Genomic DNA, 22,141 nt, shown 5'->3' on the forward strand with positions numbered 1-22,141 from the left:
GTGGAAAGTCAAAGCAGGCAATAATCTCTGCAGACCATAATGTGGCAGAGAAAGCAGAAACGACACAGCCCTGATGTGACTGTGAGTGTGTACTGCTGGCCCAGCCAGGTAAAAGTAAACTGCTTCTGCAGGTTTTTCCAAATGAGTTTGGAGACAGGGGGGTTAGTCAAGTTAATAGCTGCCATTCAAGATTTTCTCCAGTAAAGATATGACATCTGGAACAGTATTTGCAGTTGGAGTCACCATTTGATTATATTTACATTAGTCCACAGTCACTCTCCAAGATCATTCAACCGCACAGGCCAAACAGCTGACTTGAATGGGAATGTGATAAATGTCACTATCTCCACTTTGAAGCCTTTGATGTTGGCATTAATTTCAGCAGTTACACTGAGACTACAGTACTGCTTATGTTCACTATCTTGGTAGGGATGGGAAGGCCCAAAGGCTTCTACTAGGCCCTTCCTATCATAATGGCCCTCACTCCATAAATCAGGAGCAAAGGTGAAAATTCTGTTACCAAGTATGTCTTACTCCAACCATATATTCAGTAACTGGGGAAAATAACCACAAGGTGGATCCATAGCAAAATGAGCCCAGAGTAAATCAGACTTAAGTCTTCATCTATCACCTGACCATCATAATTGCCCATTTTGAGAGGGTCCACAGTGTTGTCTTGAATCCCCAGGAATTAGCATAACTTCAGAGCCAATGTTTAGTAACCTCAAAAGGTCTGGGTATTTTCTTTTTTCCAGTCATACTCACTCTAATAAGTAGGTCCCTTGGGTAAGGCTTAGAGGAAGATTCACTTGTTCACAAGTGAACAATTGCTGCTGAGTTCACCTTCAGGGGGACCTGCTGCCCTCAATTAAGGGGCTTTGGGTCTGTGAATTTACTTAGTTTGGAAACTGGGTGAGAGGCCATGACTCTTCATTGTGGTGACTCAAATCAAGTTTTTAGCTACTAGATTTGGACTTTTTCTCTGTTGTATAGATCAAGTAATGCTTTATCCCAGTACCTCCCTGTAGTTCAGTGCAGCCACATGTCCTCTGGCACTCATGATCCTATCAACTCCACTGAAATCAGGAGTGGTATCACCCATGGTCTTACTCGGCCTACATAAGAAAGCAATCACAGGGCTTTTCAAGGATGCAGGTATTCCCCTAACTAAGAAGCTGAAGTTGAATGGTTCTATGAAGACCTACAAGACCTTTTAGAACTAACACCCCAAAAAGATGTTCTTTTCATTATAGGGGGCTGGGATGCAAAAGTAGGAAGTCAAGAAACACCTGGAGTAACAGGAAAATTTGGCCTTGGAGTACAGAATGAAGCAGGGCAAAGGCTAACCGAGTTTTGCCAAGAGAACACACTGGTCATAGCAAACACCCTCTTCCAACAACACAAGAGAAGACTCTACACATGGACATCACCAGATGGTCAATACCGAAATCAGATTGATTATATTCTTTGCAGCCAAAGGTGGAGAAGATATATATAGTCAGCAAAAACAAGACCGGAAGCTGACTGTGACTCAGATCATGAACTCCCTATTGCCAAATTCAGACTTAAATTGAAGAAAGTAGGGAAAACCACTAGACCATTCAGGTATGACCTAAATCAAATCCCTTACGATTATACAGTGGAAGTGAGAAATAGATTTAAGGACTAGATCTGAAAGACAGAGTGCCTAAAGAACTATGGACGGAGGTTCGTGACACTGTACAGGAGACAGGGATCAAGACCATCCCCAAGAAAAAGAAATGCAAAAAGTCAAAATGGCTGTCTGAGGAGGACTTACAAATTGCTGTGAAAAGAAGAGGTAAAAGGCACAGGAGAAAAGGAAAGATATTCCCATTTGAATGCAGAGTTCCAAAGAATAGCAAGGAGAGATAAGAAAGCCTTCCTCAGTGATCAGTGCAAAGAAACAGAGGAAAACAATAGAATGGGAAAGACTAGAGATCTCTTCAAGAAAATTAGAGATACCAAGGGAACATTTCATGCAAAGATGGGCTCAATAAAGGACAGAAATGGTAGGGACCTAACAAAAGCAGAAGATATTAAGAAGAGCGGCAAGAATACACAGAAGAACTATACAAGAAAGATCTTCATGACCCAGATAATCACGAGGGTGTTATCACTCACCTAGAGCCAGGCATCCAAGTCAAGTGGGTCTTAGGAAGCATCACTACGAAAGCTAGTGGAGGTCATGGAATTCCAGTTGAGCTATTTCAAAACCTGAAATATGATGCTGTGAAAGTGCTGCACTCAATATGCCAGAAAATTTGAAAGACTCAGCAGTGGCCACAGGACTGGAAAAGGTCAGTTTTCATTCCAATCCCAAAGAAAGGCAATGCCAAAGAATGCTCAAACTACTGCACAATTGCACTCATCTCACACGCTAGTAAAGGAATGCTCAAAAGTCTCCAAGCTAGGCTTCAGCAATACGTGAACAGTGAACTTCCAGATGTTCAAGCTGGTTTTAGAAAAGGCAGAGGAACCAGAGATCAAATTGCCAACATCTGCTGGATCATCAAAAAAGCAAGAGAAAAATACCTATTTCTGCTTTATTGACTATGCAAAAGCCTTTGACTGTGTGGATCACAATAAACTGGGGAAAATTCTGAAAGAGATGGGAATACTCAACCACCTGACCTGCCTCTTGAGAAATCTGTATGCATGTCAGGAAGCAACAGTTAGAACTGGACCTGGAACAACAGACTGGTTCCAAATCAGGAAAGGAATATGTCAAGGCTGTATATTGTCACCCTGCTTATTTAATTTATATGCAGAGTACATCATGAGAAATGCTGGGCTGGAAGAAGCACAAGCTGGAATCAAGACTGCCAGGAGAAATATCAATAACCTCAGATATGCAGATGACACCACCCTTTTGGCAGCAAGAGAAGAAGAACTAAAGAGCCTCTTGATGAAGGTGAAAGAGGAGAGTGAAAAAGTTGGCTTAAAGCTCAACATTCAGAAAACTAAGATCATGGCATCTGGTCCCATCAGTTCATGGCAAATAGATGGGGAAACAGTGGCTGACTTTATTTTGGGGGGTTCCAAAATCACTGCAGATGGTGACTGTAGCCTTGAAATTAAAAGACGCTTATTCCTTGGAAGAAAATTTATGACCAACCTAGACAGCATATTGAAAAGCAGAGGCATTACTTTGCCAACAAAGGTCCGTCTAGTCAAGGCTATGGTTTTTCCAGTAGTCATGTATGGATGTGAGAGTTGGACTATAAAGAAAGCTGAGCGCCAAAGAATTGATGCTTTTGATCGGTGGTGTTGGAGAAGACTCTTGAGAGTCCCTTGGACTGCAAGGAGATCCAACCAGTCCATCCTAAAGGAAATCAGTCCTGGGTGTTCATTGGAAGGACTGATGTTGAAGCTGAAACTCCAATAGTTTGGCCACCTGATGCGAAGAGCTGACTCATTTGAAAAGACCCTGATGCTAGGAAAGATTGAAGGCAGGAGGAGAAGGGGATGACAGAGGATGGGGTGGTTGGATGGCATCACCGACTCAATGGACATGAGTCTGGGTAAACTCCGGGAGTTGGTGATGGATAGGGAGGCCTGGCATGCTCGGTCTATGGGTCACTGACTGAGCGACTGAACTGAAATGAACTGAATGCATTAGTAAAGAACTGTCTTCTACGAAGAAGTGTCTCACAGAAACTTCTTAGAGGTGGGTGTTTGAGTGGATGTTAGGCCACACATGATAAATTCACATTGTATTCCTATCTCCCTAAATCTTTTGAATTCTCTCCTCCATATTATAACAAAGATGCACTGACATCTCCACTTCATTAAATGAGTCCAGATTTTTGTTAACCAATCAAGCAAACTGTTAAGAGTCACTTCCAGCTGCACAAGCTAACACATAAATCCAGAATCTCTAGTAAACAGGTCCACATCAATGAACTCAACGCAATCCAGTGTTCTATTCTACTTTTCTTGGCCCAACAACCTCAGATTCTCTTATCTGTCTCCTGGGCTTATGCCAATATATATCAGTAAAGTCTTGTAATTCTTTTAGAATGTAAGTTATGCCTTTCTAAGTTATAGTCATCTGAGTTATCTATGAGCCTGGAACCCGCTGAGATTTGACTCTAGTGATGGAACCACGAACAAAAGGGGTGATTGCACTAGGTCTTGAGAGATATCATGCCTTTTCAAGGCATCTGCCTCAGATGAAGTTATTATCACAGGGTTTTCAGGGAAAATAAGACTAATCTCCTCAGACATAGGAGGGCAGGCTACTTCCACCAGCAAGAGAGGCTTACGGTGACTTGGGGGTTCAAGAATGTAAATTACATACCAGGAATTCCCATTCCAAGTTGCAGGATCCTATTTTTTCCAAAGGAACCCTAACTTACACATGAGAAACTCGTCAAGACTATGAATGAATTGACTGAAATACCATTAAAACCAACAATAGAGAAACAGTGCCACATGATTACTTTAGTAATACTACTAAACATTACACTTGCTATTCTATGTATACAATAAGCCACAAAATGGAAACAGATATATAAATAATGAGAGGGAAAATAGGAAACTGCTATTATTTACAGTCAATAGGAGAAGGGGTGACAGAGGATGAGATGGTTGGATGGCATCATTGACTCAAAGGACATGAGTCTGAGCAAACTCAGGGAGAGAGTGAAGGACAGGAAAGAAAGTCTGGCATGCTGCAGTCCATGGGGTTGCAGAGTCAGATACAACTTAGCAACTGGACAACAACAGCAAGATTTTCTACCTAGAAAATCCAAATGAGCCAAGTCAAAAGCCATTAAAAACTAATATGAGGGGACATAAGGAATCTAGAACAATATACAAAAATGAATAGCCTTTCGATATACCATGCACTTAGACGTATGTCCACTGAGAGAAAGATGGTTGCCTAAACCTTGATATATCCCCTCTTTGGCATATTATACAGCAAGTATACTGCTTTAGAAAAAATTAAAGACAATGCAAATTTTTTAAAAAACTGGGTCTGGGAAAAAATATATACTATGATCCAATTTATGTCAAAAACAAATATAAATAAATAAATACTAAGTAAGCATTTAGGTATATACACAAGAACATACATGAAAAGAAAAATATATGGAAGAAATACTTGAAAAGGGAGTAATTAAGAGAGCTTTCGCTTTTTAAAATCTATATATTTCTGCACTGTTTCAAATTTTTCATTAAAAAGTATCTATGTATTGCTTATGTTATTAGGCTGAAGATCTGGGTAACACTAACTTTATCCATCCAACATCCATTTATCTACCAACTCATCTTACTGTTATCAAATACTTGCTCTATATCTAACATTTGAGGTAGGTAACATGATTCATAATCCTGAAATTGCAGGGGTACAGGTTCTAATAGCCTACTGATATGTTTTTCAGTAAAGCCCTGTGAGACAGCATCTAGAAATCATTTTCTTTAACCACAAATTTGGAATTATTTACTAAAACTTCATCAGCTTTCTCAAAGGGAGGCCATACCATGAGTAAGCTGAAAATTTTTTTCCTTATTCAGCCAACAGAGATACTTTGAAAGGTTCCTTCCATTCAGCTTGTTTTGTTACTAGTTGGAAATACTAATTCAAACCATTTCAGTCACATAATTTATATAATTATGTGAATAATTTCATAATTCACACAATAAAAAATGAGTAAATAAATACGTGGAAAAAATGGTCAATTCCATTAGTAAGCAAAAAAAAAAAAAATGCAAAATAAAACAACTCATTAAACTAGCAGACTTCAAAAAAATATCTAAAGCAGTTAGTTCCATTGAGGATACCTTCAAATTAGTACCTGTATCCATTGCTGATGTCAGTGTAAAACAGACTACTAGCAATATTTATCAAAAGTCACAAAATACCAGTCTCTCAAATAATAATCTCATGCTTGAGATTTACTTTTAGCAAATAATTGCAATGAAGAAAACAGTAATTTGGGCCAAGCTTTCATTACTGCATTATTTACAATAATGAAACTTTGAAAATAACCTAAATATCCAGAACAAAGAGTAACAAATAAATTATAGAATAACTACTCTGTGGAACATTATAAAACCATTTAAAATTATTTTATAAGGAGACTATAGTAAAATGAAAAAAAGGGTGAAAAAACAATTGGCAATTAAAAAAAATCTTCACACAACTAAGAATGCTATTTTTATAATTTTAAAAAATCAGGAAATTTAAAATTATGACTATGAGGCAATATAAGAACAAGAAAACAGTGCCTTATGTAATACTAAGTGATAAAGGTAAAGGACAAAATTTTACCTGTACTCAAGTTACAGCTTTATAAAACATTTATCCAGATGGATAACTTATACAGAAAACATGGGCTAGATAGCTCTTTTATTAGGCTGGTACGATTACGGTCGATTTTTCTTTCCTTAAAAAAAAATTGTTTTGCTGTCCTTGGCATTTTATAAGTGGGAAACAAACACTTCAGAGGATAAGAAAGGTTTGGGGACCCACCTGCTGCTCCTTTCTAAGGAACACTTCAATCTCTGCATGAATTCGGTTCTCTTCTTCAGTTTTCAGCCGTAGTTTCTGTAAATAACAAACCAACATCAGAATTCTTCCCAACAGGGCTGGAAGTGAGTTCTCAAGATTAGGGGTAGAGCTGTGACAGTAGTACAAGTTTTCCCTATCAGCTGGGATCCTAAGAATTCCACGGTATTCCTCCAGAGCAGCAATTCAGTTTCCCTGAATTCAATTCATGTTCACAACACATCTGAGTCATGTCTGGCACTGTGCTAGGCACAGGCAACAGCCCAGAGCAAGAGGGCCACAATGCTGTTGCCTGGAAAGTGATGTCCATTTAAAGAGAGAAACAGTGCTTCAAGGGCACAGGGTTCTCAGGCCTACAAAAGGATATTCCAGAGTGCAAAAAAATATGTTTGCTGTCATAGTCTTAAGCCACACTTGGGAAATAAGCTTTCCGATGAGCAGGGGACTCAAAGAAAGGAGTCCTCCTACTACATGCAGATGACATGCTTGACTAAGGTTTGCTCCTTCTCACCAGCATCTTGTTCTTTTAGCCATTTAGCCTCCTCCACAAACGATTATTTTTAGAAATAGTTTCCAGGAAGTATACAACATGTTACTATTTGTAACTTGGAAATGAAAATTTGTAGTTCTAATACGACAAGTTTGGTACTGAGATATATAAAGAGATGTTAAAATTTTTAATTAAATTGAATGTCTTTAAGAGAGGGTATGATTTAAAGAAATCTGGAAATAAGTTTTGAGCCTTCTTAATGTAAATGTATGTTATTTGAAGTAGGTTATTTCTATGACTTAAGGACAAAATTTCTTAAACACTGCTCTGAATGAACTGAATGTGTTCCATGCAGGGGCGAAAATAACCTTTCTCCTCTAAAATGAGGGTCTACCCTTGCTTCTTTCTACTGATAATTTTCACTGTGACTTTTCATTTCTATTAATATAAATTTAGGTGTGCATGAAGTTCAGCTCTCTAAATTTTGTATTTCTTAATGGTGGGATGAAAAATACTGGCTGGGTAAGAAAAGTAGCAGCAAAAACCTGCAGTTACTGAGTATCTTGTTTTGCCCTCTCCCCATAATTACCAGAAGAAATGGCAAGCGGCTTCATAAAATAAGGATAAAGTGACCAAGAGAAGAAAGTACAACCAATTTCAAAGTCCTTACAAAAAATCAGGAGATGTAGGCTATTCCCCATCAGAATCTCTGCTTGTAAAAAAGCAAGTCTTCATCCTATTTTTGTCTTTTACCTCAAATGTTAGGGTTGCTGGAGAGAGAGAACAATGATCAGGGAAGTCTCCCTCTCGCACCTCCTTTGTCGGCTGAAATATTGGGAGCGACAGTTTGAAAGCCAGTCACTAGATTCATTCCTAATTAACAGTGATCACCTCAATCTCTTCCAGCAAGAGCTCTTCTGTTTTGCTACATTTTTTCTGGGTCTGGGAAATCTGCAGTTCTGTGTTTTTCTTCATATAGCGATTCTCCATGTTGGTTTTTGCCTTCATCTCTTGCAACTGGTCCTTGAGGTGAGCAATATATTCATTCCGACTCTGTAAAGGTTAAGACCAGATTTCTAAATTAAAATGCATTCTACCTGCACTCAGCTCAGTCAGCAGCTTAAGCTTTTATAGTTACAAAAGTACAAAAGTTCCCTGTATCAACAGGGAAACTGTTCCCTGTTGATACAGGGAACTGGATCTGTTTTTCTGCTATCACATTAGGAGAAATTTACCCAATAATCATGGATAGTATAAACGAAAATGAAAAACAAGTAGTTCTAAGACTGTGAGATTCTTCCCTAGGCACATTATTTGGGTATCCTGTATCCACACAGACTTCCCATTACTATTTCATTTTAGTGGAAAGAGCATGGACTAAATGATCAAAAGACCTAACTTCCCACCCAAGCCCCGCCAATTGTGTGAATTAGGACACGTAAGTTAAACTCTCCAAGTCTCACCTTCTTTAAAATAGAAACATTAATATCCACCCTGCCTGAAATATCTTAGCAAGTAATTATAAGGATTAATTGACAATGTTTTGAAAATTAATCCCAGGTTACAAAGTGCTTGGCAACTTCTTTTCTTTTTTAATTGCATTAACATTGGTTTATAACATTACATAAGCTTCATGTGTGCAACATTATATTAATATTTCAACTTCTGTATACGTTATAATGTGCTCATCACCAAAACTTTAGCTTCCATCTGTCACCATATAGTTGATCCCCCCCGCCCACAGCTTTACCTATTTCTTACCCACAACCTTTCCCCTTCTGGTACCGACTACTCTATTCTACATGTTTGTTTTTGTTTGGTTTGTTCATCTATTTTTGTTTGTTTCAGATTCCACATATGAGTGAAATTATACAGTATTTATCTTTCTTTGTCTGACTTATTTCACTTTGCATGATAATCTCAATGTCCATCCATGTTGTCAAAAATAGCAAGATTCCATCTTTGTATGGCTAGGAAGTATCCATTGTCTATATAGTATTGTAAACATGTACCACACCTTCTTTATCCATTTATCTGTCAATGTGAATATAGGTTGTTTCCTTATCTTGGCTGTTCTGAACAATGCTGCAAGGAACATAGGGGTATATACACCTTTCTGAATTAGTGTCTTCATGTTCTTTGGATAACTACCCAGAAGTAGAATAGCTGAATCATATGGTAGTTCTATTCTTAATTTTTTGAGGGATCTCCATACTGTTTTCCAACGCTGGAGCTGCCACTAAGGTATATAGCACTAGAAAGATACTCTCAGAATAGGATTCCAAGAAGGAGTTACTTCCCCATTGGGCCTAGGAATTCTCATTTTCCTTAAATTTTGAATGCTGCACAACTGAAAATATAGATAGATAGATACATAGATAGATATAGAGATATATCTTCCATAAGCTAAAAGAATTTGAAACTCTGTTGATATTAGAACACTGTACTGACTCCGCCTCAGTCAGTCTCTTCTATCAGGAAGCTTTCATAAGCCTGTTATACTTCTCCATCAGAGGGCAGACAGACTGAAAACCACAATCACAGAAAACTAACCAATCTGATCACATGGACCACAGCCTTGTCTAACTCAATGAAACTAAGCCATGCCGTGTGGGGCCACCCAAGACGGATGGGTCATGGTGGAGAGGTCTGACAGAATGTGGTCCATTGGAGAAGGGAATGGCAAACCACTTCAGTATTCTTGCCTTGAGAACCCCATGAACAGTATGAAAAGACAAAAAGATAGGACACTGAAAGATGAACTCCCCAGGCTGGGAGGTGCCCAACATGCTACTGGAGATCAGTGGAGAAATAACACCAGAAAGAATAAAGAGAAGGAGCCAAGGCAAAAACAACACCCAGCTGTGGATGTGACTGGTGATGGAAGCAAGGTCCAATGCTGTAAAGAGCAATATTGCATAGGAACCTGGAATGTTAGGTCCATGAATCAAGGCAAATTGGAAGAGGTCAAACAGGAGATGGCAAGAGTGAACATCGACATTTTAGGAATCAGCGAACTAAAATGGACTGGAATGGGTGAATTTAACTCAGATGACCATCATATCTACTACTGTGGGCAAGAATCCCTTAGAAGATATGGAGTTGCCATCATAGTCAACAAAAAAGCCCAAAGTGCAGTACTTGGATGCAATCTCAAAAATGACAGAATGATCTCTCTTCATTTCCAAGGCAAACCATTCAATATCACAGTAATCCAAGTTGATGCCTTGACCAGTAATGCTGAAGAAGCTGAATGTGATCAGTCTTCTATGAAGATCTACAAGACCTTTTAGAACTAACACCCAGAAAAGATGTCCTTTTCATTATAGGGGACTGGAATGCAAAAGCAGGAAGTCAAGAAGTACCTGGAAGAACAGGCAAATTTGGCCTTGGAGTACAGAATGAAGCAGGGCAAGAGCTAACCGAGTTTTGCCAAGAGAATGCACTGGTCATAGCAAACACCCTCTTTCAACAACACAAGAGAAAACTCTACACATGGACATCACCAGATGGTTAACACCGAAATCAGATTGATTATATTCTTTGCAGCCAAAGGTGGAGAAGATCTATACAGTCAGCAAAAACAAGACCGGGAGCTGACCGTAGCTCAGATCATGAACTCCTTATTGCCAAATTCAGACTTAAATTGAAGAAAGTAGGGAACACTGCCAGGGTCCAGCCTCGGCAGGATCCAGGGGGTACCCTCAGGATGAATGGTGTCGACGAGAGATAGAAGACACGTGAGATCAGCCTTGATAGGGCCAAGTCTGTCTTTTATTTTTTGACAACAGTTTATATATCCTCACTCAGAATGTATCCAAGATACAACATGCTTACTCATGTTTATACAGGGTTAGTTTACATTACATCAGTTTGTCCTTAAGGAAGAACAAGATGCTTTCTGCATTTTGTTTCTATAATAAATCTTTACACATTATCTTTTGGCCTTGGGGCTATTAACATTTTATGTAAGTCAGGTGAATGTAAACCTATTTTCTGTTTCTGTGGTGATCTTAACAGAAGAGTTACAGTCTTATAGGGCAACAGTATAGCATGTCACAACATAGTAAAAATATGACCCTATTAATACCAACATCAATTTTTCTGCAAAAGTTGTCAGTTAAATTTATCTAAGAGTTTTACCCCATACAGACTCTGTGGCTTAATAAGGCAGCCTCTGCCAAGCACTCCTGGCTAATAATTAACAACTATTTCATTGTTACAACACGAGGGCTTAGCTCTTATTTTTCTAGATCTATAAGTACATTAACAATGGTTTCCAATAGCACAGCCTTAGCACACTAAAAGCAAAAACACAGCAAGCAAACGTTAACCCAACAACCACTTTTATAATAATTTTTTCTTATATTTTCTAATAGGGCTCCTTCACCCCCCAGAGGGCTCTACATCTATTAGGGCCTTCTATGATCAGATGCTTTATGCTAATTAAAATAATATAAGCAATCATGCACATTAGCACCAAGGGCATAAACGCATTTGCCAAACAAACTAAAATATCAGCAAAGGAGTTTAAATTAAAACACTCCTTTCACCCTGGCTAATCTCATAAAATACCACCATCCGGGAAACTTATTGATTAAAGTTCTAAATTGATTCTTATTTGGAAAGAGATCTGGGAAGGCCTTCTGCCTGTGTCACAGAAATTAGGGAGTAGTCTATTGAAGCAAGCATCAGAAAAACAGATATCATCTTTTTTTTTTTTTTTTTTTTTTTTTTTAGTGGAGTGAAGTTTATTACACCGGCGGGCCCAAGGCAGAGTCTCCTCTTAGCCAAGGGCCCCGACCAGCATTTGTGAAAATCTTTTATACCCCATGTGTCCAAACCCACTACCCCAATTCCCTTGAGACTTACATAAACAAAGGAAGGGTAAATACAACTACAATAACCCCATCATTCACGTGTTATGTGTTCAAACAGTCAATAATCAATAAGCCCGCAGTTACATTCCAAATAGTTAATAACTGATAAGCCTGTGCTTACATTCTGATAGATAGTGTCCGGAGGCAGGGGTGATTAGTGTCTGTTCTTCAAGATTCCCCTACCCAGAGGGGGGTCTTATCCTTCCATTGTCATTCCCACAGGCACTAAGCACAGAGTTCAGAGTCCACTGGAGAGGTGGCCACACAAGATCAGCACAGACAGGCCTGAGATGGAGTCCAGACCCTATGAATTCCTTCTTCATTCCCCCCTCTTGATGCTCTTAGTTTCCATAACGAGCATCATTTATTGAGATATATTGTACCTTAGCCCTCCTGCCACCCACATGAGAGAATGCTATCAACCTCTGGGTTACAAAATTCACAAGGCATTGTAGGAAGCAGGGTCCACAAAGCAGTATGATCAAGATTACTATAACAACAATTCATTAGACATGGCTTTCACTTGATTTTGCATATCCTCCAAGGCAGCAGATACATCTTCAGACAGGTCAGGGATGTACACACCATTCGCCAAAGTCCCTCCTTGGGCTGCTGTGAGTATGTCTAATGCCATCCTATTTTGAATTACTGCCTTCCTCATCTGAATCTGTTCTTCGTTCAAAGCTTGAGTGGCTTTAGTACTGTCTAAGAGGGCCTGTTTAATGAAATTAGTTAAGGCCTCTACCTTAACCATGATATCCGTTGTCCCTACAGAGGGTATAAACAAGGCAGCAAGATAGTCATACCACTGGAACACAGATCGTGTCCATCTTGCATGCAGATAAGGCAGGTTTACTGGAGGCTGGTGTAGGCTAGGCTTAATACTGCCATGGGCGAAAGCAAATCCTAATGTGCAACGCCCCACCCAGCCAACTGGTAACCATGGCCATAAGTTAAGCCCACAGAGCCACTGGGTCCCATTGGGGGCTACCCAGCGGATTCCAGGATTGTATTTCCAGTCGGAACCGGGCCACTGAACAGACTGATTGGGGTGATAGGTAACTTCCAAGATTTGTTTACATTGTTCAGGGGGCAAATAACCCATATATTTTAATTCTTTTGGGTCTAGGGGGTGGTCTCCAAATACAAGTTTCTGTTCTTTTTGTTCCCAGCAAATAGTAGCAGGGGTAATCAACTGTCCTTTCTCAGGAGTCATCCAGAAATATTCACCCCAGACCTGGTAGTATTGCTCAAGGTACCGGGAGGCCTGTCCCCGTTTTGTTAAGGGAGCCCTTTTCCTCTTTAATTTTCATATATGAGGTATAAGCCTTTGTTATCTCCATAAGGCTGGTGTTCATGTTAAATGTAACCCTATGTCCCTGGCCCATTGATGGCTTCTTCTTACACCAGGAGAGCAAAGAAAGGTTATGGTTGGTGAGAGAGAGAAAAGTTCCTTTCTGTTGCTCTAAGAAGGAACACAGTGGTATAAAGTCCCCATAACGGAGTGGTGATACCCACAAGGGGAGTCCGTCCATTACTGACAGGGGCATGGCCCCACATACCCAATAGTTGGAGGAGTTGTGGAAGTTCGCGTAAGAATGTGCCCACGAGATGAAGACGTTGTCCTGTGCAGGAACACTGGTCAGGTTCAGGATTGCGTTGAAGAGGCCGAGCAGCAGGAGTCGTTTACCCAGCTCCATCCTGTAGAGGGCTCGTCCGAGATATCATCTTTAAGGTGAGCGCCGGGGGCAGCTTTGGGGCAGCTTTTCGGAATCCCTGAAAACCTGATCCACCTTGCCCGTCAGATTTTCTCCCCATGACCTTGTCATGGGTGGGATCTCGTGAGCTAGCCTTTTCAAAATCCTGAAAACCTGATCTGCCTTGCCCGTCAGGTTTTCTCCCTCATGACCTTGTCATGGGTGGGATCTCGTGTGCCGGCTCCCGGCAGAAAACCACTAGACCATTCAGGTATGACCTAAATCAAATCCCTTACGATTATACAGTGGAAGTGAGAAATAGATTCAAGGGATTAGATCTCATAGACAGAGTGCCTGAAGAACTATGGACGGAGGTTCGTGACATTGTACAGAAGACAGGGATCAAGACCATCCCCAAGAAAAAGAAATGCAAAAAGTCAAAATGGCTGTCTGAGGAGGACTTACAAATTGCTGTGAAAAGAAGAGGTAAAAGGCACAGGAGAAAAGGAAACATATACCCATTTGAATGCAGAGTTCCAAAGAATAGCAAGGAGAGATAAGAAAGCCTTCCTCAGTGATCAGTGCAAAGAAACAGAGGAAAACAATAGAATGGGAAAGATTAGAGATCTCTTCAAGAAAATTAGAGATACCAAGGGAATATTTCATGCAAAGATGGGCTCAATAAAGGACAGAAATGGTAGGGACTTAACAAAAGCAGAAGATATTAAGAAGAGGTGGCAAGAATACACAGAAGAACTATACAAGAAAGATCTTCACGACCCAAATAATCACGATGGTGTGATCATTCACCTAGAGCCAGACATCCTGGAATGTGAAGTCAAGTGGGCCTCACTACAAACAAAGCTAGTGGAGGTGATGGAATTCCAGTTGAGCTATTTCAAATCCTCAAAGATGATGCTGTGAAAGTGCTGCACTCAATATGGCAGCAAATTTGGAAAACTCAGCAGTGGCCACAGGACTGGAAAAGGTCAGTTTTCATTTCAATCCCAAAAAAGGGCAATGCCAAAGAATGTTCAAACTACTGCACAATTGCACTCATTTCATACACTAGTAAAGTAATGCTTAAAATTCTCCAAGCCAGGCTTCAACAGCAAGTGAACTGTCAACTTCCAGATGTTCAAGCTGGATTGAGAAAAGGCAGAGGAACCAGAGATCAAATTGCCAACATCCGTTGGATCATCAACAAAGCAAGCGAGTTCCAGAAAAATACCTATTTCTGCTTTATTGACTATGCCAAAGCCTTTGACTGTGTGGATCACAATAAACTGGGGAAAACTCTGAAAGAGATGGAAATACCCAACCACCTGACCTGCCTCTTGAAAAATCTGTATGCACGTCAGGAAGCAACAGTTAGAACTGGACCTGGAACAACAGACTGGTTCCAAATTGGGAAAGGAGTAGGTCAAGGCTGTATATTGTCACCCTGCTTATTTAACTTATATATGGAGTACGTCATGACAAACACTGGGCTGGATGAGGCACAAGCTGGAATCAAGATTTCCAGTAGAAATATCAATAACATCAGATATTCAGATAACATCACCCTTATGGCAGAAAGCGAAGAACTAAAAAGCCTTGTGATGAAAGTGAAAGAGGAGAGTGAAAAAGCTGGCTTAAAACTCAACTTTCAGGAAAATAAGATCATGGTATCTGGTTCCATCAGTTCATGGTAAATAGATGGAGAAATAATGGAAACAGTGACAGACTTTATTTTGGGGGGCTCCAAAATCACTGCAGATGGTGACTGCAGCCATGAAATTAAAAGATGCTTGCTCCTTGAAAGAAAAGCTATGACCAACCTAGACAGTATATTAAAAAGTACAGACAGTACTTTGCCAACAAAGGTCCGTCTAGTCAAAGCTATGGTTTTTCCAGTAGCCATGTGTGGTTGTGAGAGTTGGACTATACAGAAAGGTGAGAGCCAAGGAATAGATGCTTTTGAACTGTGGTGTTGGAGAAGACTCCTGAGAGTCCCTTGGACAGCTAGCAGATCCAACCAGTCCATCCTAAAGGAAATCAGTCCTGAATAGTCATTGGAAGGACTGATGCTGAAGCTGAAACTCCAATACTTCGGCCACCTGATGCGAAGAACTGACTCATTTGAAAAGACCCTGATGCTGGGAAAGATTGAAGGCAGGAAAAGAAGGGGACAACAGAGGATGAGATGGTTGGATGGCATCACTGACTCAATGGACTTGAGTTTGAGTAAACTCTGGGAGTTGGTGATGGACAGGGGAGCCTGGTGTGCTGTAGTCCATGGTGTCACAAAGAGTTGGACACAACTGAACGACTGAACTGAACTGAACTATACTGACTCTAAGAAGAAGCAAAGTGAAACTAAAGTCCTGATTCTGGCTAGAAAAATCTTGTAAGTTGAGAATTATAAAGACCTAACTGTCGTCAACGGTTTCATTAGAGGTTGTTGTTGTTATTCAGTTGCTAAGTCGTGTCCAACTCTTTCTGACCCCATGAACTATAGCACACCAGGCTTCTCTGTCCTTCACTATCTCCTGAATTTGCTCAAACTCATGTCCATCAAGTTGATAATGCCATCCAACCATCTCATCCTCTGTCGCCCCTTTCACCTCTTGCCCTGAATCTTTCTTAGCAACAGGGTTTTTTTCCAATGAGTTGGCTTTTTGCATCAGGTAGTCAAAGTATTTAAAGCTTTGGCTTCAGCATCAGTCTTTCCAATGAATATTCAGGACTGACTTCCTTTAGGACTGACTGGTTTGATCTCCTTGCTGTCCAAGGGACTCTCAAGAGTATTCTCCAACACCACAGTTCAAAAGCATCAGTTCTTCAGCGCTCAGCTTTCTTTATAGTCCAACTCTCACATCCATACATGACTACTGGAAAAACCATAGCTTTGACTATATAGCTTTGTTGGCAAAGTAATATCCCTGCTTTTTTTAATACATTGTCTAGGTTTGTCATAGCTTTTCCTCCAAGGAGCAAGCATCTTTTAATTTCGTAGCTGCCGTCACTGTCCACATTGATTTTGGAGCCCAAGAAAATGAAATCTGATACTGTTTCCAATTTTTCCCCATCTATTTGCCATGAAGTGATGGGACTGGATGCCACGATCTTTGTTTTTTGAATGTTGAGTTTTAAACCAATTTTTCCACTGTCCTCTTACACCTTTATCAAGAGACTCTTAAGTTCCTCTTCACTTCCAGTAGGAAGCTTCATAACTCAATTATTCCCTCACATTCCAGTGATCTCCACACATACTTTCACACACTCAAGCCTGCCACCTTAATTGCTGGCATCATTTTCTGACCCACAGGTCTCCCATATCCATGTACTTCCTGTCTTCTTGTTTTCCAACCTTGACTTGACCACTGGTTCTTCAGTAACTCTAGAGATTTTACTTGATTTCATCTTTCCAGTTGTTTTTTGTTCAAGGCTTGCCTTCAGTCTTCTAGTCCTGGTTTACTCCTTTGCTGATGATCAAAATATCTGAGTGATATTCTACTTTAGTTTTACTTCACTTGAATGTAACAGCTGAGACTGCAATCCAAGAAGGTAAGTTTCACAAGCAAGTGTTACTTGTTGGAAAAATTATATTGTCAACAATATAATGTAGAGAAAGAGAAAAAAGGGGGTTGTGATAGTAACATAGGGGACTCGATTGGCAGAGGCCAAAGCTGAGGTCTCTTTTGATACTATTTGGTTTGGAGTCTTAAAAGGACATTAATATAAATATCTTTTTTTTTTAATACTCAAGGAATATAAGAGGAACTTTTAAATAATGGTAAGAGTTTTTGAGGGGAAAAAAAAGAAACTTCTGAAAAAGTCTATTCATTGGCGAGAAAGCCTAAGTGTACACCAGTTTTTATAAAGCTTTTGGAGGTGAGGGAGGTGCAAAAATGGTTTTCAAAGAACGTAAGCCATAAACAGAGGGTTAATAGGGATAATGAAGTAAAAATCGGTAACAAAGGTACTTTAAAACTGATAATAGAAAATAAGAGAGGATGCTAAGCAAGTCAGAAGACCTAAAGATAATATCTCAGAAGAAAGGCTAGTGACCTTCTTTAGACAATTCTTCCAAATATATTTTCCTAATATTCTTCTAACTTCTCTGTAGGAAATAAGGAAGATTCCCACATCTGAAGTATAAGCTTGTCCAAATAGCTAGGCAATGAAAAGCTGATATATAGGCCATACTTGGTAACTTTCTTAATTTTAATAGTCATGGTACTAATCTCTAACTGCCCAAACGCAGTTTTGTAAGCACTTGCTTAAAACTTGGGATGCATTTTCTTAGAGGTAAACTCGACATAAGGGAAGGCCCTAATGACCAGAAAAGCTCAATAAATCCACTCTGTAGTTGAAATATAATACAAATGACATTATTAACCATAACCATCAGGTGTAAGGAGTATTTGTGTTGTACTCAATCACTCAGTTGTGTCCGACCCTTTGCGACCCCATGGACTGTAGCCCACCAGGCTTCTCTGTCCATGGGGGTCACCAGGCAAGAATACTGGAGTGGATTGCCATGCCCTCCTCCAGGGGATCTTCCCAACCCAGGGACTGAAACCAGGTCTCCCGCATTGCAGGCAGATTCTTTACCATCTGGGCCACCAGAGAAGCCTTGTAAGCAGTATGTGATGTGCTTAAGGTACTACCTAGGACTATAATCTCCCATCTGGGACCTTGGCATATAAGGAACTGCCTGAGACAAGGTCTCCTGGAAGGAAGGAGTGGTGATATGGCTGGATTGGTTGGGAGGGGTAAGAACAGTCTAAGAGCTCCAGCAGGTTAGAGTCTTTCAAAGTTCGATTCTGGACATGTTTGTGCATTCCACCAAATATCTGCATCCTTTTATTTTTAATACAAATATTAAAGGCAACCCAGGGAAAACAACAATTTCTTATACATAACTCCTTTTTTTGCTTGAAGAAGATGACTTCTACTTAGCTGTTATCAACTCAGTAACTTTTGGCGTTGTCCAGATAATTCTTACCTGTACTTCAGCTTGCCTTTCTTTTTTGACATTAAGCAGCTGTTTTTGAAGAGATTTTATCTTCTTTCTTCCATTTTCCTCCCTAGAGAAAATAAGGATAATTTGTATTTTAGGGAAGTGCTTCTCAAAATTCAGTGTGCACAGGTTCACCTGGAGGCTAAAAAACAGATTCCTGGGCTCTATCCAAGATTCTAATTCATTCAGTGGAATTTGCATCTCTACCAGGTTCCCAGGTGATGCTAATGGTGCTGGTCCATGGAGCAAAATTTCAGTAACGTTTTTAAAAAGACTGTGATTTTGCTCTCCCTCTGCTCTCTCACCACGCTGCAGTTTGCACTGTCACTCAGCTCTGCATCCTGGAGACGGTGCTAAAGTGGAGAGGAGTTTCTCAAATGCTGATTGCTGAAGCTTCCAAAGAAGTTTCTCACCTCCTCCCAGGTGTCAATAGATTGGCTTCAGTGCACAGGGGTGACAGGACCCGGAGGCACCTTTCCTAACACCAGAAAGTGCTGGAGTGGGTTGGGGGGCTGGTCAGTCCAGAGACTGCTGTCCATACCCCGCCCAGGTTCTGGCTCAGAACCTCAAAGCAGGGAAGAACCCCACATTCCATGCTGGGCTCAGGAGGGAGGATTTGTCAAGTGATCAAGCCCTGAGCCTTTGGAGTGGGAACACTGACTCCAAGACCCCAGTCTACCAGAGAACTAACCCAGGGGAGTATCAAATAGTGAGAACTCACGAAAAGGAAACCACTTGAATACAAGAGCCGGCATCACCCAAACACCAGTAGCACCCTGTGCAGGATGCCTCATCTAAACAACAAACAAAACAAAAATCCAAACCCAATCATCAGCAGAAAGGATTACCACATCACTCAGCTTTACCCATCAGAGGAAAAACAAACAAAACCTCAGCACAACTCTCACCCTACAGGAAGCTCACACAAACCACTGGACCAACCTTAGGAGGGCAGAAACCAAAAGGAAGAAAGAATTCAACCTTCTTCAAGGAAAGAATTCAACTTTCCTTGAAGCCTGGGAAAAGGAGACCTCAAACACAGTGACTTAGGAAAAAAAATAATGAAAAGGCAGAGAAATACTGCACAAATGAAGGAACAAACTAGAAACACAGAAGTCCAAATAAATGAAGAGGAAATAGGCAGACCACCTGAGAAAGAGTTCAGAACAATGACAGTAAAGATGATCAAAAGCTTTGAAAACAAAATGGAGAAAATGCAAGAATCAATTAACAAAGACCTAGAAGAATTAAAGAATAAATATACAGAGACAAACAACACAATTACTGAAATTAAAAATACTCTAAAAGGAATCAATGGCAGCATATCTGAAGCAGAAGAATGAATCAGTGAGCTGGAAGATAAAATGGTAGAAATAACTTCTGAAGAGCAGAATAAAGTAAAAAGAATGAAAAGAGCTGAGGACAGTCTCAGAGACCTCTGGGGCGATATCAAATGCACCAACATTCAAATTATTGGGGTCCCAGAAGAAGAAGATAAAAAGAAAGGGTATGAGAAAATTTTTGAAGAGATTATAGTTGAAAATTTCTCCAGCATGGAAAAGGAAATAGTCAGTCAAGTCCAAGAGGCACAAAGAGTCCCACACAGGATAAACCCAAGGAGAAACACACCAAGACACATACTAATCAAACTAACAAAGACTAAACACAAAGAATATTAAAAGCAGCAAGGGAGAAACAAGACGTAACATACAAGGGAAACCCTATATGCTTAACAGCTGATCTTTCAGCAGAAACTTTACAGGCCAGAAGGGAATTGCAGAATCTATTTAAAGTACTGAAAGGGAAAAATCTACAACCAAGATTACTGTACCTGGCAAAGATCCCATTCAAAATTGATGCAGAAAAAAAAAAAGCTTTTCCAACAAGCAAGAGTTAAGAGAATTCAGTACCATCAAACCAGTTTTACAACAAATGTTAAAGGGACTTATATAAGTCAAGAAATACAACAGAAGAAAAAAGATCTACAAAATCAACCCCAATTTGAAAATGGCAATAAGAACATATATATCAATAATTACCTTAGATGTAAATGGATTAAACGCTCCAACCAAAAGACACAGACTGGTTAAATGTATACAAAAACAAGACCCATATGTATGCTGTTTACAAGAAACCCACTTCAGACCTCAAGACGGAAAAGTGAGAGGACGGAAAAAGTATATTCCATGCAAACGGGAAGCAAAAGAAAGCTGAAGTAGCAATCCTCATATCAGACAAAATAGACCTTAAAATAAAGAAGATTACAAGAGATAGGGAAGGACACTACATAATGATCAAGGGACCAATCCAAGAGGAAGACATAACAATTGTAAACATCTATGCACCCAACATAGGAACACCTCAATACATAAGACAAACACTAACAGACATAAAAGGAGAAATTGACAGTAACACAATAATAAGTAGGAGATTTTAACTCCCCACTCACACCAATGGACAGATCATCAAAACAGAAAATGAATAAGGAAACACAAGCCTTAAATGATACATTAGATGAGATGGATCTTATTGATATCTTCAGGACATTCCATCCAAATGCAGAAGAACACACCTTCTTAAGTGCACATGGAACATTTTCCAGGATAGACCACATCTTGGGTCACAAATCAAACCTCAGCAAATTTAAGAAAATTAAAATCATATCAAGCATCTTTTCCAACCACAATGATATGAGACTAGGTATCAATTACAAGAAAAAAAGTGTAAGACACACAAAAACATGGAGACTAAACAACACACTTCTAAGTAACCAACAGGTTACTGAAGAAATCAAAAGGGAAATAAAAAATTTCTAGAAACAAATGATAATTAAAACACGACAACTCAAAACCTATGGGATGCAGCAAAAGCAGTTCTAAGAGGGAAGTTTATAGCAATACAATTCTACCTCAAGAAACAAAAAAAAACATCGAATAGACAACCTAACTGTATACCTAATATAACTGGAAAAAGAAGAAAAAAAAACCTAAATTAGTAGAAAGAAATAAATCATAAACACCTGAGCAGAAAAAAATAAAAAAGAAATGAAAGAAACAATAGTAAAGATCAATAAAACTAAAAGCCGGTTCTTTGAGAAGATAAACATAATTGACAAACCTTTAGCCAGACTCATCAAGAAAAAAAGAGAGAAGAATCAAATCAACAAAATTAGAAATGAAAAAGGAGAGGTTACGTCAGACAATGCAGAAATACAAAGGATTATAAGAGACTATTATGAACAACTATATGGTAATAAAATGGGTAACCTGGAAGAAATGGAGGGATTCTTAGAAAAGTTCAGTCTGCCAAGACTGAACCAGGAAGAAATGGAAATTATGAACAACCCAATTACAAGCACTGAAATTGAAGCTGTGATCAAAAATCTCCCAAAAAACAAAAGCCCAGGACCAGATGGCTTCACAGGTGAATTCTATCAAACTTAGAGAAGAGCTAATGCCTATCCTTCTAAAACCTTTTCAAAAAATTGCAGAGGAAGGAACACTTCCAAACTCATTCTACGAGGCCACCATC

At 39.6% G+C, this 22,141-nt stretch overlaps 1 protein-coding gene across 4 annotated transcripts in view; it reads right to left on the minus strand.

Annotated features, from left to right (window-relative positions):
- The window catches only part of IQCG (IQ motif containing G), a 51,981-nt gene that overhangs the window by 5,770 nt on the left and 24,070 nt on the right, over nt 1–22,141 (minus strand). For all 4 annotated transcript variants that reach the window (XM_043875271.1, XM_043875273.1, XM_043875270.1 and 1 more), the window contains exons 6-8: nt 18,596–18,677; nt 7,917–8,078; nt 6,500–6,574 (exon numbers count right to left, since the gene is read on the minus strand). In XM_043875271.1, the coding sequence (XP_043731206.1) occupies nt 6,500–6,574; nt 7,917–8,078; nt 18,596–18,677 (319 nt within the window). The remainder of the gene's footprint in view (nt 1–6,499; nt 6,575–7,916; nt 8,079–18,595; nt 18,678–22,141) is intronic.

The sequence above is a fragment of the Cervus elaphus genome, chromosome 19 (genome assembly GCF_910594005.1).
Source record: "Cervus elaphus chromosome 19, mCerEla1.1, whole genome shotgun sequence".
Classification (NCBI taxonomy): domain Eukaryota; kingdom Metazoa; phylum Chordata; class Mammalia; order Artiodactyla; family Cervidae; genus Cervus; species Cervus elaphus.